General features: G+C 38.4%; 1 protein-coding gene across 1 annotated transcript in view; it reads right to left on the reverse strand.

The window, feature by feature from the left end:
* Positions 1-19384, reverse strand: part of cacna1fb (calcium channel, voltage-dependent, L type, alpha 1F subunit) — a 62883-nt gene that overhangs the window by 20562 nt on the left and 22937 nt on the right. Inside the window, exons 15-29 of the mRNA XM_034538155.1 lie at positions 14244-14469; positions 12143-12350; positions 10614-10734; positions 10225-10294; positions 10054-10147; positions 9925-9985; positions 9693-9795; positions 8488-8617; positions 6134-6193; positions 5944-6050; positions 5547-5634; positions 5353-5460; positions 5183-5235; positions 2701-2847; positions 2426-2627 (exon numbers count right to left, since the gene is read on the reverse strand). Coding sequence (XP_034394046.1) covers positions 2426-2627; positions 2701-2847; positions 5183-5235; positions 5353-5460; positions 5547-5634; positions 5944-6050; positions 6134-6193; positions 8488-8617; positions 9693-9795; positions 9925-9985; positions 10054-10147; positions 10225-10294; positions 10614-10734; positions 12143-12350; positions 14244-14469 — 1778 coding nt within the window. The remainder of the gene's footprint in view (positions 1-2425; positions 2628-2700; positions 2848-5182; positions 5236-5352; positions 5461-5546; positions 5635-5943; positions 6051-6133; positions 6194-8487; positions 8618-9692; positions 9796-9924; positions 9986-10053; positions 10148-10224; positions 10295-10613; positions 10735-12142; positions 12351-14243; positions 14470-19384) is intronic.

Raw genomic sequence — 19384 nt, forward strand, 5'->3', positions numbered from 1 at the left:
TACTACCGTACTAACAGAGTACTCAACATTACTACATAGTTCTCAACATTACTACTGTACTAACAGAGTACTCAACAGGTACTACTGTACTAACAGAGTACTCAACATTACTACATAGTTCTCAACATTACTACTGTACTAACAGAGTACTCAACATTACTACTGTACTAACAGTGTACTCAACATTACTACATAGTTCTCAACATTACTACTGTACTAACAGAGTACTCAACAGGTACTACTGTACTAACAGAGTACTCAACAGGTACTACCGTACTAACAGAGTACTCAACATTACTACTGTACTAACAGAGTACTCAACATTACTACTGTACTAACAGAGTACTCAACATTACTACTGTACTAACAGAGTATTCAACATTACTACTGTACTAACAGAGTACTCAACATTACTACTGTACTAACAGAGTACTCAACATGTACTACTGTACTAACAGAGTACTCAACATTACTACTGTACTAACAGAGTATTCAACATTACTACTGTACTAACAGAGTACTCAACAGGTACTACTGTACTAACAGAGTACTCAACATTACTACTGTACTAACAGAGTACTCAACATGTACTACTGTACTAACAGAGTACTCAACATTACTACTGTACTAACAGAGTACTCAACAGGTACTACTGTACTAACAGAGTACTCAACATTACTACTGTACTAACAGAGTACTCAACATGTACTACTGTACTAACAGAGTATTCAACATTACTACTGTACTAACAGAGTACTCAACGGGTACTACTGTACTAACAGAGTACTCAACATTACTACTGTACTAACAGAGTACTCAACAGGTACTACTGTACTAACAGAGTATTCAACAGGTACTACTGTACTAACAGAGTATTCAACATTACTACTGTACTAACAGAGTATTCAACATTACTACTGTACTAACAGAGTACTCAACATGTACTACTGTACTAACAGAGTACTCAACATTACTACTGTACTAACAGAGTATTCAACATTACTACTGTACTAACAGAGTACTCAACATTACTACTGTACTAACAGAGTACTCAACAGGTACTACTGTACTAACAGAGTACTTAACATTACTACTGTACTAACAGAGTACTCAACATGTACTACTGTACTAACAGAGTACTCAACATTACTACCGTACTAACAGAGTACTCAACATTACTACTGTACTAACAGAGTACTCAACATTACTACCGTACTAACAGAGTACTCAACATTACTACTGTACTAACAGAGTACTCAACATTACTACATAGTTCTCAACATTACTACTGTACTAACAGAGTACTCAACATTACTACTGTACTAACAGAGTACTCAACATTACTACTGTACTAACAGAGTACTCAACATTACTACTGTACTAACAGAGTACTCAACAGGTACTACTGTACTAACAGAGTACTCAACATGTACTACTGTACTAACAGAGTACTCAACATTACTACTGTACTAACAGAGTACTCAACATTACTACTGTACTAACAGAGTACTCAACATTACTACTGTACTAACAGAGTACTCAACATGTACTACTGTACTAACAGAGTACTCAACATTACTACTGTACTAACAGAGTACTCAACAGGTACTACCGTACTAACAGAGTACTCAACATTACTACTGTACTAACAGAGTACTCAACATTACTACTGTACTAACAGAGTACTCAACATGTACTACTGTACTAACAGAGTACTCAACATTACTACTGTACTAACAGAGTACTCAACATTACTACTGTACTAACAGAGTACTCAACATGTACTACTGTACTAACAGAGTACTCAACATTACTACCGTACTAACAGAGTATTCAACATTACTACTGTACTAACAGAGTACTCAACATTACTACCGTACTAACAGAGTATTCAACATTACTACTGTACTAACAGAGTACTCAACATTACTACTGTACTAACAGAGTACTCAACATGTACTACTGTACTAACAGAGTACTCAACATTACTACTGTACTAACAGAGTACTCAACATGTACTACTGTACTAACAGAGTACTCAACATTACTACTGTACTAACAGAGTACTCAACATTACTACTGTACTAACAGAGTACTCAACATGTACTACTGTACTAACAGAGTACTCAACATTACTACTGTACTAACAGAGTACTCAACATTACTACTGTACTAACAGAGTACTCAACAGGTACTACTGTACTAAGAGTACTCAACATTACTACTGTACTAACAGAGTACTCAACATTACTACTGTACTAACAGAGTACTCAACAGGTACTACTGTACTAACAGAGTACTCAACATTACTACTGTACTAACACAGTGTTAGTAGTACTCTTTGGTTTCGTGGCTGGACTTCAGACACATTGAAGTCCTCTGGCTGACGTGTAGATGTGTGACTTCCTGTCTCCGTCCGTCCTACCTGGTTCTTGTCCAGCTCACAGTTCTTGTACTCCTGCTCTCCTTGCTCTCTGAAGGTGATGATGACAAAACCCACAAAGATGTTCATCATGAAGAAGGCGATGATGATGATGTAGACGATGAAGAAGATGGAGATCTCCACTCGGTAGTTGTAGATGGGTCCAGAGTTCTCCCCGTTGGCATCGATGGCTTTGTACAGCAGCCTGGAGGGAGAAGGTCAACCATCTGTACTCTGACGTTCTGTCTCTGTTAATAAAGTTTGGTTTGAAGACTCACGCGGGCCAGCCCTCGAAGGTGGAGACGGTGAAGAGCGCCATCATCCCCATCAACACGTTGTCAAAGTTAAAGTCGCTGTTCAGCCAGATCCTCTCCCGGACCATCGGGTGGTTCACATCTCCATCTTTATACACCACGAAGGTCCCTCTGAACACAGAGTAGTACTGTCATAGTACTGTCACAGTACTGTCCGTAGTACTGTCATAGTACTGTTAGTAGTACTGTCATAGTACTGTTATAGTACTGTTAGTAGTACTGTCATAGTACTGTTAGTAGTACTGTCATAGTACTGTTATAGTACTGTTAGTAGTACTGTCACAGTACTGTCACAGTACTGTCATAGTACTGTCACAGTACTGTCACAGTACTGTCATAGTACTGTCACAGTACTGTCACAGTACTGTCCGTAGTACTGTCATAGTACTGTCATAGTACTGTCATAGTACTGTTAGTAGTACTGTCATAGTACTGTCATAGTACTGTCATAGTACTGTCAGTAGTACTGTCAGTAGTACTGTCATAGTACTGTCATAGTACTGTCATAGTACTGTCATAATACTGTTAGTAGTACTGTCATAGTACTGTCATAGTACTGTCACAGTACTGTCCGTAGTACTGTCACAGTACTGTCCGTAGTACTGTCATAGTACTGTCATAGTACTGTCATAATACTGTTAGTAGTACTGTCATAGTACTGTCATAGTACTGTCACAGTACTGTCCGTAGTACTGTCACAGTACTGTCCGTAGTACTGTCATAGTACTGTCATAGTACTGTCATAGTACTGTCATAGTACTGTCACAGTACTGTCCGTAGTACTGTCACAGTACTGTCCGTAGTACTGTCATAGTACTGTCATAGTACTGTCATAATACTGTCAGTAGTACTGTCAGTAGTACTGTCAGTAGTACTGTCATAGTACTGTCATAATACTGTCAGTAGTACTGTCATAGTACTGTCAGTAGTACTGTCATAATACTGTCAGTAGTACTGTCATAGTACTGTCATAGTACTGTCATAGTACTGTCATAATACTGTCAGTAGTACTGTCATAATACTGTCAGTAGTACTGTCATAATACTGTCATAGTACTGTCATAGTACTGTCACAGTACTGTCCGTAGTACTGTCACAGTACTGTCCGTAGTACTGTCATAGTACTGTCATAATACTGTCATAGTACTGTCATAGTACTGTCACAGTACTGTCCGTAGTACTGTCACAGTACTGTCCGTAGTACTGTCATAGTACTGTCATAGTACTGTCATAGTACTGTCATAATACTGTCAGTAGTACTGTCAGTAGTACTGTCAGTAGTACTGTCATAGTACTGTCATAATACTGTCAGTAGTACTGTCATAATACTGTCATAGTACTGTCACAGTACTGTCCGTAGTACTGTCATAGTACTGTCATAGTACTGTCATAGTACTGTCATAATACTGTTAGTAGTACTGTCATAGTACTGTCATAGTACTGTCATAATACTGTCAGTAGTACTGTCATAGTACTGTCAGTAGTACTGTCACTAGTGCTGTTAGTAGTACTGTCATAGTACTGTCATAGTACTGTCATAATACTGTTAGTAGTACTGTCATAGTACTGTCATAATACTGTCAGTAGTACTGTCATAGTACTGTCAGTAGTACTGTCACTAGTGCTGTTAGTAGTACTGTCACAGTACTGTCAGTAGTACTGTCATAGTACTGTCAGCAGTACTGTCCGTAGTACTGTCCGTAGTACTGTCACTAGTGCTGTCATAGTACTGTCAGTAGTACTGTCACTAGTGCTGTCATAGTACTGTCAGTAGTACTGTCACAGTACTGTCCGTAGTACTGTCACAGTACTGTCCGTAGTACTGTCAGTAGTACTGTCCGTAGTACTGTCACAGTACTGTCCGTAGTACTGTCAGTAGTACTGTCAGTAGTACTGTTACAGTGCTGTCATAGTACTGTCACAGTACTGTCAGTAGTACTGTCATAGTACTGTCAGTAGTACTGTTACAGTACTGTCAGTAGTACTGTCAGTAGTACTGTCAGTAGTACTGTTACAGTACTGTCATAGTACTGTCACAGTACTGTCAGTAGTACTGTCATAGTACTGTCAGTAGTACTGTCATAGTACTGTCAGTAGTACTGTCAGTAGTACTGTCAGTAGTACTGTTACAGTGCTGTCATAGTACTGTCACAGTACTGTCAGTAGTACTGTCATAGTACTGTCATAGTACTGTCATAGTACTGTCAGTAGTACTGTCATAGTACTGTCAGTAGTACTGTTACAGTGCTGTCATAGTACTGTCATAGTACTGTCAGTAGTACTGTCATAGTACTGTCAGTAGTACTGTTACAGTGCTGTCATAGTACTGTCATAGTACTGTCAGTAGTACTGTCAGTAGTACTGTCAGTAGTACTGTCATAGTACTGTCAGTAGTACTGTCATAGTACTGTCAGTAGTACTTCACACTGAGCTGAAGACAGACTTACTTGCACTGTTCAGGGGTGTGTTTGGCTTCGTCTGTGCAGCGATAGAATTTACCCTGAAAACACAGAAGCAGGAAAATGAAAGAACAACAACAACATCTGGACTCAAATAAAGACAGTAAATAAAGAGAGTGAAGAAGAAGAGTACTAACTGTCCTCCTCGTCTTCCTCACCTTGAATAGCTGGACTCCGATGCAGGCGAACATGAACTGCAGCAGCGTCGTGACGATCATGATGTTTCCTATTGTCTTGATGGCCACGAACACACACTGGACTACATGCTGCAACACACACACACACACACACACACACACACACACAGTTAGTTACTCTACTCTCAGAGTGAGCTACTCTCAGAGTTAGTTACCTTCAGTCCTTTGGCCCTGTTGATGGCCCTCAGAGGTCTCAGCACTCGGAGGACTCGGAGGATCTTCACCACTGAGATCGCGCTGGAGCTGCAGAAGCAAACCGGCATTTAGTCTCATGGAGTCAGAGGGGTGTAGTGGCTGTTCTCCCCCAGCAGAGGGCAGCACACACACACACACACACTCTTCTAACCTTATACTGGTGTTCACATTGATTCATTGGGGACATTGACGTGTTGATCTGAGTTTCTAAATCAAAGTTGTATATCATAATTCTGATGATCATTTTTAAACACGGCCTTAGTTTCATTCACAAGTTGAACTCGTCAACACTAACCGTGGTTTGTCCTCTCACTATGTCCTGATGAAGATGGCCGCTCATGGAGATCTGATACTCACTGAAGGAAGAAGGAGACCAAAGAGACGCTGACCACCAGCAGATCCAACAAGTTGAACCAGTTTCTGCAGAAGGAGCCTTGGTGGAGGAACGCTCCGTGGACCGCCATCTGTCACACAGAGAGAACACGCCGGCATTAAATCAAGAGAAGAAGAAGAAGAAGAGTCATCCACAATGAAGGTGGTTTCTTACCTTGAACAGAATCTCCACAGTGAAGATGGAGGTGAAGGCGTAGTCGGCGTAACCCAGAATCTACACACACATCAACAAAAACACATTAGGACTTGAACTAAATCTTCTTGGCCAGTTTTACTACATAATGACCACACAGGGATGTGGAGGTCTCTACTCAGGACTTCATTCATGAAAGTCCAAAGTTCAGACTGGTGAGTCTCCCGTGAAGACCGTCAAATCCCAAATTGTGACAGATAATTCCTCCAGTCAACACAGGTAGGTTCCAGACCACCAAGTCCCAAGTCAAGATCCCCAAGTCCCAAGTCAGGACCAACAAGTACCAAGTCAGGATTAACAAGTACCAAGACAAGATCCCCAAGTACCAAGTCAGGATTAACAAGTACCAAGACAAGATCCCCAAGTACCAAGTCAGGATTAACAAGTACCAAGTCAGGATTAACAAGTACCAAGACAAGATCCCCAAGTACCAAGTCAGGATTAACAAGTACCAAGACAAGATCCCCAAGTACCAAGTCAGGATTAACAAGTACCAAGACAAGATCCCCAAGTACCAAGTCAAGATCAACAAGTACCAAGTCAGGATTAACAAGTACCAAGACAAGATCCCCAAGTACCAAGTCAGGATTAACAAGTACCAAGTCAGGATTAACAAGTACCAAGACAAGATCCCCAAGTACCAAGTCAGGATTAACAAGTACCAAGACAAGATCCCCAAGTACCAAGTCAAGATCAACAAGTACCAAGTCAGGATTAACAAGTACCAAGACAAGATCCCCAAGTACCAAGTCAGGATTAACAAGTACCAAGACAAGATCCCCAAGTCCCATGTCAAGACCAACAAGAACTAAGTCAGAATCATCAAGTCCCATGTCAAGCTCAGGAAGTACCATGTCAAGCTCAGGAAGTACCAAGTCAAGATCAGGAAGTACCAAGTCAAGCTCAGGAAGTACCAAGTCAAGCTCAGGAAGTACCAAGTCAAGATCAGGAAGTCCCATGTCAAGATCAGGAAGTAAGACGTCAAGGAAGACATATATCATGACAAACAAGTCAGAAATGGAGAAGGTTAACAAGTCCAATCCAGACAGTAGGTTTTAAGACCAGACAGGTTTAGTCTCAAGACCATCAAACCCCAAAATAAGAACGTCAAGTCACCAGGAAGAAGTCGCAAACTTGACAAATTTGAAACTGAATGTTTAACCTTTGGGTGCTCATCAAGTTACATAGTGATGTCATAGTGATGTCATTGTGATGTCATTGTGATGTCATAGTGATGTCATAGTGATGTCATTGTGATGTCATAGTGAAGTCATTGTGAAGTCATAGCGATGTCTTAGTGATGTCATTGTGAAGTCATAGTGATGTCATTGGGATGTCATAGTGATGTCTTAGTGATGTCATTGTGAAGTCATAGTGATGTCATTGGGATGTCATAGTGAAGTCATAGTGATGTCATAATGATGTCACTTCCTATGTTTATTTCTATATAAAGGCCAACGTTTACCAGATTTCAGGTTGTTCAATGAGTTTCACACCAAAACAAACCAGTCGGACTTACAGATGGAAATGACATCATCCAGTTACAGAGTTGACATCCTGTGTGTGTGTATGTGTGTGTGTATACAGTATGTGTGTGTAGGTGTGTGTGCGTACATCCAGTATGTGTGTGTGTGTTGATTGTATGTTAGAAGTCATTTCTTTCCTCAGCTGCTGCTAATTGCTACGTCCTGCATGAAGCCAGCTGCTGCACACAGTGTGTGTGTGTGTGTGTGTGTGTGTGTGTGTGTGTGTGTGTGTGAGTGTCAGGATCAGGCAGTAAACAGTGATTTTCTCTCCATGTGTTTCTATAAATTTTTCCTCTTTAACCCGGTTAGTCACTGACCCACTTCTGCCGGTGATCTGCTGAAGCCACGCCCCCCCAGCTCCAACCACAGAGGAGTGACAGCGCTGAGACACATTCAACTCTGATTGGCTCACAGTTTCTCCCATCACCCCCCTTTAACTTCCTTCCTTCATTAGCTTAGCCACAATGCTAGTTTATTTTAGACTACATTTAATGTTATTGTTTGTGATGTAACCTTTCTGCACAACAGGAAAATATTAAAATTAACAGTTTCATGAGATCACATGACCAGCATGTTAGCATGTCTCTCCATCAGCAGACTGCAGCTACAAGTTGATCCTACGACCGCTGCTGAATATATATATATATATATATATATATATATATATATATAGTCATCCAGAGGAAGTATAAATCAAACTAAATATAACCAATACAAGTTATCAATAAGGACACGAGGCCTGAAGACAGAAAGAGGAAACCAGAAAATCTGTGTTGCTTTGAGACTCACGTTGTTCCTGAAGGAGTGGGCTCTGATTGGATCCTCAGCAGCCAATGAGCAGCTGCTGAGGATGATGAAGACGAGGATGAGGTTGGTGAAGATGTGGTGGTGGATCAGAGTGTGACAGGCCACTCGGATACTGCAGACAGAGATAAAAGGACTTCATGTTTGTGTGTTTGTGACAGGAAGTAATAAACGCCTTCATGTTGTTGACATAAAACTAAAATACTGAAGATACGATTATGAAAGTTGGCTTTGTCACATATCCACCGGTTGTTCAGGTAACGCTAACAGTTACATGTGGACCAGGTGGGCCATGCTAATGCTAACAGTTATACCTGTGGACCAGGTGGGCCATGCTAATGTTAACAGTTATACCTGTGGACCAGGTGGGCCATGCTAATGCTAACAGTTATACCTGTGGACCAGGTGGGCCATGCTAATGTTAACAGTTATACCTGTGGACCAGGTGGGCCATGCTAATGTTAACAGTTATACCTGTGGACCAGGTGGGCCATGCTAATGCTAACAGTTATACCTGTGGACCAGGTGGGCCATGCTAATGTTAACAGTTATACCTGTGGACCAGGTGGGCCATGCTAATGTTAACAGTTATACCTGTGGACCAGGTGGGCCATGCTAATGTTAACAGTTATACCTGTGGACCAGGTGGGCCATGCTAATGCTAACAGTTATACCTGTGGACCAGGTGGGCCATGCTAATGTTAACAGTTATACCTGTGGACCAGGTGAGTCATGCTAATGTTAACAGTTATACCTGTGGACCAGGTGGGCCATGCTAATGTTAACAGTTATACCTGTGGACCAGGTGGGCCATGCTAATGTTAACAGTTATACCTGTGGACCAGGTGGGCCATGCTAATGTTAACAGTTATACCTGTGGACCAGGTGGGCCATGCTAATGTTAACAGTTATACCTGTGGACCAGGTGGGCCATGCTAATGCGAACATTTATACCTGTGGACCAGGTGGGCCATGCTAATGCTAACAGTTATACCTGTGGACCAGGTGGGCCATGCTAATGTTAACAATTATACCTGTGGACCAAGTGGGCCATGCTAACTCTAACGCTTATACCGCCATGCTAACGCTAACAGTTCTACATGTGGACCAGGTGGGCCATGCTAACTCTAACACATATACCGCCATGCTAACGCTAACACTTATACCTGTGGACTAGGTTTCAGACTTACGGGTTCGTATTGCTCATGCAGAAGAACGCACTGCCTTCTGGGATTGGAAGAACCTTCTCTTTAGGAGGAGCCAGGTCAGCTATCTTTAATTGAACTACGGCATCTGAGAGGAGAGGAGAGAGAAGTTAAATTCATTATAAATTATATTTGTTAAGTTAACAGAGCTGTAAATAATAATCATAATAATGACGAAGTCTTTTAGTCTGAACGTCTCCTTCAGGTGTCCACTGACCCTCTTCTCCTTCAGGAGGTTCCTCCTCCTCCTCGTACTCGGTGTCTTCGTCCATTTCCACCTGCAGAGACAAACAGCCGTCAGACGGATTCACCTTCAACAGGAAAGAGTGAGACCTCCGTTCTTCACCTTTACTTCCTCTTCCTGTCCTTGTTGCCCTTGTTCTTCTCCTCCTTCTCCTTCTCCGACTTTTTCCTCCTGCTCCGCTACTTCTGTCTTCTTCCTGGAGAGAAAACAGGAAATAATAAACCACTCTTTCTATGCATGACTCCTGCTTTCCTTCGTCCCTCCATCACTCACTCCTTCTTGTCTCCGTCTCCTCCTGCCAGGTTGTCCACCGCGATGGCCAAGAAGACGTTCAGCAGGATGTCTGACATTCGTTAAGGAGGCGCAACCACTTCCCCCCCTCATTATTATTATATTATTAATACAACAGATATAAAGCTGAACGAATTCCTGCTAAACATTTTTATTTTAACTTCAGTCTCCACATCGTGTGTGTCTGTTAAAGACCACAAGTTGTTCCATTATGCAAACCGCTTATCCTATTCAGGTTCAGGGGCTCTGGAGCCGATCAGCTGACATTGGGCGAAGGCAGGGTTCACCTGATATACATACATGTATGTATAATTATATACATATATATATATGTGCCTGTGAGGTCAGTGAACGCCTCGCTGACAGGATACAGTTACCGCAGATGAAGAGGATGACGAAGTAAACGCACACGATCATCCCCGGAAACACGGGGCCGCCATACGCCATGATGCCGTCATACATCACCATGTTCCAGTCCTCCCCGGTCAAGATCTGCACACATCCACAGCACGATGTTTATAGATAGGGCTGGTTCAGGTCTGTAGTTAGGCCTGGTTCAGGTCTGTAGTTAGGCCTGGTTCAGGTCTATAGTTAGGCCTGGTTCAGGTCTGTAGTTAGGCCTGGTTCAGGTTTATAGTTAGGCCTGGTTCAGGTCTTTAGTAAGGACTGGTTCAGGTCTATAGTCAGGGCTGGTTCAGGTCTATAGTTAGGGCTTGTTCAGGTCTTTAGTAAGGGCTGGTTCAGGTCTATAGTTAGGACTGGATAAGGTCTATAGTTAGGCCTGGTTCAGGTCTGTCGTTAGGCCTGGTTCAGGTCTGTAGTTAGACCTAGTTCAGGTCTGTAGTTAGGCCTGGTTCAGGTTTATAGATAGGCCTGGTTCAGGTCTGTAGTTAGGACTGGTTCAGGTCTGTAGTTAGGACTGGTTCAGGTCTGTAGTTAGGCCTGGTTCAGGTCTGTAGTTAGACCTAGTTCAGGTCTGTAGTTAGGCCTGGTTCAGGTTTATAGTTATGCCTGGTTCAGGTCTGTAGTTAGGCCTGGTTCAGGTCTATAGTTAGGCCTGGTTCAGGTTTATAGATAGGCCTGGTTCAGGTCTATAGTTAGGCCTGGTTCAGGTTTATAGATAGGCCTGGTTCAGGTCTGTAGTTAGGCCTGGTTCAGGTCTATAGTTAGGCCTGGTTCAGGTCTGTAGTTAGGCCTGGTTCAGGTCTGAAGTTAGGCCTGGTTCAGGTCTGTAGTTAGGACTGGTTCAGGTCTGTAGTTAGGCCTGGTTCAGGTCTGTAGTTAGGACTGGTTCAGGTCTGTAGTTAGGCCTGGTTCAGGTCTATAGTTAGGCCTGGTTCAGGTCTATAGTTAGGCCTGGTTCAGGTCTGTAGTTAGGCCTGGTTCAGGTCTGTAGTTAGGCCTGGTTCAGGTCTGTAGTTAGGCCTGGTTCAGGTCTATAGTTAGGCCTGGTTCAGGTCTGTAGTTAGGCCTGGTTCAGGTCTGTAGTTAGGCCTGGTTCAGGTTTGTAGTTAGGCCTGGTTCAGGTTTATAGTTAGCCCTGGTTCAGGTCTTTAGTAAGGACTGGTTCAGGTCTATTGTCAGGGCTGGTTCAGGTCTATAGTTAGGGCTTGTTCAGGTCTTTAGTAAGGGCTGGTTCAGGTCTATAGTTAGGACTGGTTCAGGTCTATAGTTAGGCCTGGTTCAGGTCTGTAGTTAGGCCTGGTTCAGGTCTGTAGTTAGACCTAGTTCAGGTCTGTAGTTAGGCCTGGTTCAGGTTTATAGATAGGCCTGGTTCAGGTCTGTCGCTAGGCCTGGTTCAGGTCTGTAGTTAGGCCTGGTTCAGGTCTGAAGTTAGGACTGGTTCAGGTCTGAAGTTAGGCCTGGTTCAGGTCTGTAGTTAGGCCTGGTCTACAGGTACCTGGAAGCAGGTGAGCAGCGCCTGAGGAAAGGCGTCGAAGGTGCTCCTCTTCGTCTGCGTCTCGTCGAAGTTGAACTTCCCTCCGAACAGCTGCATGCCGAGCAGAGCGAAGATGATGAGGAAGAGGAAGAGCAGCAGCAGCAGCGAGGCGATGGACTTCATGGAGTTCAGCAGCGACGCCACCAGGTTGGACAGAGCCGTCCAATGGCTGCGCAGACACACAGTGACATCATCAGAGCGAGACGCGGGCGAAAGGAGCGCCTCCCGAGTGTGTGTGTGTGTGTGTGTGTGTCTGTGTGTGTGTGTGTCTATGTGAGTCTGTGTGTGTGTGTCTGTGTGTGTGTGTCTGTGTGAGTCTGTGTGTGTGTCTATGTGTATGTGTGTGTCTGTGTGAGTCTGTGTGTGTGTGTCTGTGTGAGTCTGTGTGTCTGTGTGAGTCTGTGTGTATGTGTGTGTGTGTCTGTGTGTATGTGTGTGTGTGTCTGTCTCTATGTGTGTGTGTGTGTCTGTGTGTCTCACCGTGTGTGTCTCTGTGTGTGTCTGTGTCTCTATGTGTGTCTGTGTGTGTGTGTCTTACCGTGTGTGTCTCTGTGTGTGTCTCACCGTGTGTGTCTCTGTGTGTCTCTGTGTGTCTCTCCGTGTGTGTCTGTGTGTGTGTCTGTGTGTGTGTCTGTGTGTGTGTCTGTGTGTCTCTGTGTGTGTCTCTGTGTGTGTCTGTGTCTGTGTGTCTCACCGTGTGTGTCTCACCGTGTGTGTGTGTGTCTGTGTGTCTCTGTGTGTGTGTGTCTCTGTGTGTGTCTCACCGTGTGTGTGTGTCTCTGTGTGTGTCTGTGTGTGTCTCACCGCGTGTGTGTGTGTCTCTGTGTGTCTCACTGTGTGTGTGTGTCTGTGTGTCTCTATGTGTGTCTGTGTGTGTGTGTGTGTCTCACCGTGTGTGTGTGTGTGTGTGTCTCACCGTGTGTGTCTGTGTGTCTCTGTGTGTGTCTCTGTGTGTGTCTCTATGTGTGTGTGTGTGTGTCTGTGTGTCTCTGTGTGTGTCTCTATGTGTGTCTCTGTGTGTGTCTCTATGTGTGTGTGTGTGTGTGTGTGTGTGTCTGTGTGTCTCTGTGTGTGTCTCTGTGTGTGTCTCTGTGTCTCTATGTGTGTGTCTCTGTGTGTGTCTCTATGTGTGTCTGTGTGTCTCTATGTGTGTCTCTATGTGTGTCTATGTGTGTCTCTGTGTGTGTCTGTGTGTGTCTCTATGTGTGTCTGTGTGTGTCTATGTGTGTCTCTGTGTGTGTCTGTGTGTGTCTCTGTGTGTCTCTATGTGTGTGTGTGTGTCTCTGTGTGTCTCTATGTGTGTGTGTGTGTGTGTGTCTGTGTGTCTCTGTGTGTGTCTCTGTGTGTGTCTCTGTGTCTCTATGTGTGTGTGTGTCTCTGTGTGTGTCTCTATGTGTGTCTGTGTGTCTCTATGTGTGTCTATGTGTGTCTCTATGTGTGTCTATGTGTGTCTCTGTGTGTGTCTGTGTGTGTCTCTATGTGTGTCTGTGTGTGTCTATGTGTGTCTCTGTGTGTGTCTGTGTGTGTCTCTGTGTGTGTCTCTATGTGTGTCTATGTGTGTCTCTGTGTGTGTCTCTATGTGTGTCTCTGTGTGTCTCTATGTGTGTCTATGTGTGTCTCTCTGTGTGTGTCTCTGTGTGTGTCTCTATGTGTGTGTCTGTGTGTCTCTATGTGTGTCTGTGTGTCTCTATGTGTGTCTATGTGTGTCTCTGTGTGTGTGTGTGTGTCTCTATGTGTGTCTGTGTGTGTCTCTGTGTGTGTCTGTGTGTGTGTCTCTGTGTGTGTCTCTGTGTGTGTCTGTGTGTCTCTATGTCTCTATGTGTGTCTGTGTGTGTGTGTCTCACCGTGTGTGTGTGTGTGTGTGTCTCACCGTGTGTGTGTGTGTCTGTGTGTCTCTATGTGTGTCTATGTGTGTCTCTGTGTGTGTCTCTATGTGTGTCTCTGTGTGTGTGTGTGTGTCTCTGTGTGTCTCTATGTGTGTCTGTGTGTGTCTCTGTGTGTGTCTCTATGTGTGTCTGTGTGTGTCTGTGTGTCTCTGTGTGTGTGTCTCTGTGTGTCTCACCGTGTGACCTTGAAGATCCTCAGCAGGCGTACACAGCGCAGCACGGAGATGCCGAGTGGCGGCATGATGCCCATCTCCACCAGGATGGTCTCCACGATGCCGCCGCACACCACGAAGCAGTCGAAGCGGTTGAAGAACGCCACGAAGTAGTGAGCGAGGCCCAGAGAGTACATCTTCAGGAGCATCTCCACGGTGAACAGGGACAGCAGCACCTTGTTGGCGCTGTCTGCAGGGACACGGATATTATATATTATATATTATACATCTTCAGGAGCATCTCCACGGTGAACAGGGACAGCAGCACCTTGTTGGCGCTGTCTGCAGGGACACGGATATTATATATTATATATTATAAATTATATATTATACATTATATATTATTCTATATTACACATTATATATTATTATATTTTATATATTATATATTACATATTATATATTATATATTATTATATTATATATTATACATTATATATTATATATTATACATTTTACATTATACATATATATGTTTAGACTATATATTTAGACTATATATTTAGATAATGTTTAGACTTTATGTTTGGACTTTATGTTTAGACTATATGTTTGACTATATATTTAGTCTAAATGTTTGACTATATGTTTAGACTATATGTTTGACTGTATATTTAGACTATATGTTTAGACTATGTTTAGACTATATGTTTGACTATATATTTAGACTATATATTTAGACTGTATATGTTTGACTGTATATGTTTGACTATGTTTGACTATATGTTTAGACTGTATATGTTTGACTGTATATTTAGTCTATATGTTTGACAATATTTATTTAGACTATATATTTAGACTATATGTTTAGACTATATATTTAGACTATATGTTTAGACTGTATGTTTAGACTATGTTTAGTCTATATGTTTGACTATATGTTTAGACTATATATTTAGACTATATGTTTAGACTATGTTTAGACTATATATTTAGACTCTATGTTTGACTATATATTTAGACTATATATTTAGACTATATGTTTAGACTATATATTTAGACTATATGTTTTTACTATATGTTTAGACTATATGTTTAGTCTATATGTTTGACTGTATATTTAGACTATGTTTAGACTGTATATGTTTGACTGTATGTTTAGACTATATGTTTGACTATATGTTTAGACTACATATTTAGACTATATGTTTGGACTATATATTTAGACTATGTTTAGTCTATATATTTAGACTATGTTTAGACTACATATTTAGACTATATATTTAGACTATATGTTTGACTATATTTAGACTATATGTTTGACTGTATATTTAGACTATATGTTTGACTGTATATTTAGACTGTATGTTTCACTGTATATTTAGACTATATGTTTAGACTATATATTTAGACTATGTTTAGTCTATATATTTAGACTATGTTTAGTCTATATATTTAGACTATTTTTGACTATATGTTTAGACTATATGTTTGACTATATGTTTAGTCTATATGTTTGACTATATGTTTAGTCTATATATTTAGTCTATATATTTAGACTATATGTTTAGTCTATATGTTTGACTATATGTTTAGTCTATATATGTAGACTATATGTTTAGTCTATATGTTTGACTATATGTTTAGTCTATATATTTAGACTATATGTTTAGTCTATATGTTTGACTATATGTTTAGTCTATATATTTAGACTATATGTTTAGACTATATGTTTAGTCTATATGTTTGGACTATATGTTTAGACTATATGTTTAGACTATATGTTGGACTATATGTTTAGTCTATATATTTAGACTATATGTTTAGACTATATGTTGGACTATATGTTTAGTCTATATATTTAGACTATATGTTGGACTATATGTTTAGTCTATATATTTAGACTATATGTTTGGACTATATGTTTAGTCTATATATTTAGACTATATGTTTAGTCTATATGTTTAGACTATATGTTTAGACTATATATTTAGACTATATGTTTGACTATATGTTTAGTCTATATATTTAGACTATATGTTTAGACTATATGTTTGACTATTTATTTAGTCTATATGTTTGACTATATGTTTAGTCTATATATTTAGTCTATATATTTAGACTATATGTTTAGTCTATATGTTTGACTATATGTTTAGTCTATATATTTAGACTATATGTTTAGTCTATATGTTTGACTATATGTTTAGTCTATATATTTAGACTATATGTTTAGACTATATGTTTAGTCTATATGTTTGGACTATATGTTTAGACTATATGTTGGACTATATGTTTAGTCTATATGTTTAGACTATATATTTAGACTTTATGTTTAGACTATATGTTTGACTGTATATTTAGACTATATGTTTGACTATATGTTTAGACTGTATATGTTTGACTATATTTAGACTATATATTTAGATTATGTTTAGTCTATATATTTAGACAATGTTTAAACTATATATTTAGACTATATGTTTAGTCTATATATTTAGACTATATGTTTAGACTATATATTTAGACTATATGTTTAGTCTATATGTTTAGACTATATGTTGGACTATATGTTTAGACTATATGTTTAGACTATATTTTTAGACTATATATTTAGACTATGTTTAGTCTATATATTTAGACTATGTTTAGACTATATGTTTGACTATATGTTTAGACTATATGTTTAGACTATATATTTAGACTATATGTTTAGACTATATATTTAGACTATGTTTAGTCTATATATTTAGACTATGTTTGAGTGTATATTTAGACTACATGTTTGACTATATTTAGACTATATGTTTAGACTATATGTTTGACTGTATATTTAGACTATATGTTTGACTATATTTAGACTATAAGTTTAGACTATATATTTAGACTATGTTTAGTCTATATATTTAGACTATGTTTAGACTATATGTTTAGTCTATATATTTAGACTATATGTTTAGACTATATATTTAGACTATATGTTTAGACTATATATTTAGACTATATGTTTAGACTGTATATTTAGACTATATGTTTAGACTATATGTTTGACTATATGTTTAGACTGTATATGTTTGACTGTATATTTAGACTATGTTTGACTATATGTTTGACTATATATTTAGACTATATGTTTAGACTATGTTTAGACTATATGTTTAGACTATATATTTAGACTATATGTTTGACTGTATATTTAGACTATATGTTTGACTATATGTTTAGACTGTATATGTTTGACTATATTTAGACTATATATTTAGATTATGTTTAGTCTATATATTTAGACAATGTTTAGACTATATGTTTAGACTATATGTTTAGTCTATATATTTAGACTATATGTTTAGACTATATATTTAGACTATATGTTTAGTCTATATGTTTAGACTATATGTTTAGACTATGTTTAGACTATATATTTAGACTCTATGTTTGACTATATATTTAGACTGTATATTTAGACTATATGTTTAGACTATATGTTTGACTGTATATTTAGACTATATATTTAGACTATGTTTAGACTGTATATGTTTGACTGTATATTTAGACTATATGTTTGACTATATGTTTAGTCTATATATTTAGACTATATGTTTAGACTATATGTTTGACTATATTTAGACTATATATTTAGACTATGTTTAGACTATATGTTTAGACTATATGTTTAGTCTATATATTTAGACTATATGTTTAGACTACATATTTAGACTATATGTTTAGACTATATATTTAGACTGTTTAGTCTATATATTTAGGCTATGTTTAGACTACATATTTAGACTATATATTTAGACTATATGTTTGACTGTATATTTAGACTATATGTTTGACTATATTTAGACTATATGTTTAGACTATATGTTTGACTGTATATTTAGACTATATGTTTAGACTATATGTTTAGACTATATGTTTAGACTGTATATTTAGACTGTATGTTTCACTGTATATTTAGACTATATGTTTGACTATATTTAGACTATATGTTTAGACTATATATTTAGACTATGTTTAGTCTATATATTTAGACTACTTTTGACTATATGTTTAGACTATATGTTTAGTCTATATATTTAGACTATATGTTTAGACTATATGTTTGACTATATGTTTAGTCTATATGTTTGACTATATGTTTAGTCTATATATTTAGTCTATATATTTAGACTATATGTTTAGTCTATATGTTTGACTATATGTTTAGTCTATATATTTAGACTATATGTTTAGACTATATGTTTAGTCTATATGTTTAGACTATATGTTTAGACTATATGTTGGACTATATGTTTAGTCTATATATTTAGACTATATGTTGGACTATATGTTTAGTCTATATATTTAGACTATATGTTTGGACTATATGTTTAGTCTATATATTTAGACTATATGTTTAGTCTATATGTTTAGACTATATGTTTAGACTATATATTTAGACTATATGTTTGACTATATGTTTAGTCTATATATTTAGACTATATGTTTAGACTATATGTTTGACTATATGTTTAGACTGTATATGTTTGACTGTATATTTAGACTATGTTTGACTATATGTTTGACTATATATTTAGACTATATGTTTAGACTATGTTTAGACTATATGTTTAGACTATATATTTAGACTATATGTTTGACTGTATATTTAGACTATATGTTTGACTATATGTTTAGACTGTATATGTTTGACTATATTTAGACTATATATTTAGATTATGTTTAGTCTATATATTTAGACAATGTTTAGACTATATGTTTAGACTATATGTTTAGTCTATATATTTAGACTATATGTTTAGACTATATATTTAGACTATATGTTTAGTCTATATGTTTAGACTATATGTTTAGACTATGTTTAGACTATATATTTAGACTCTATGTTTGACTATATATTTAGACTGTATATTTAGACTATATGTTTAGACTATATGTTTGACTGTATATTTAGACTATATATTTAGACTATGTTTAGACTGTATATGTTTGACTGTATATTTAGACTATATGTTTGACTATATGTTTAGTCTATATATTTAGACTATATGTTTAGACTATATGTTTGACTATATTTAGACTATATTTTTAGACTCTGTTTAGACTATATGTTTAGACTATATGTTTAGTCTATATATTTAGACTATATGTTTAGACTA

Source organism: Cyclopterus lumpus, chromosome 7 (assembly GCF_009769545.1).
Source record: "Cyclopterus lumpus isolate fCycLum1 chromosome 7, fCycLum1.pri, whole genome shotgun sequence".
Taxonomy (NCBI): domain Eukaryota; kingdom Metazoa; phylum Chordata; class Actinopteri; order Perciformes; family Cyclopteridae; genus Cyclopterus; species Cyclopterus lumpus.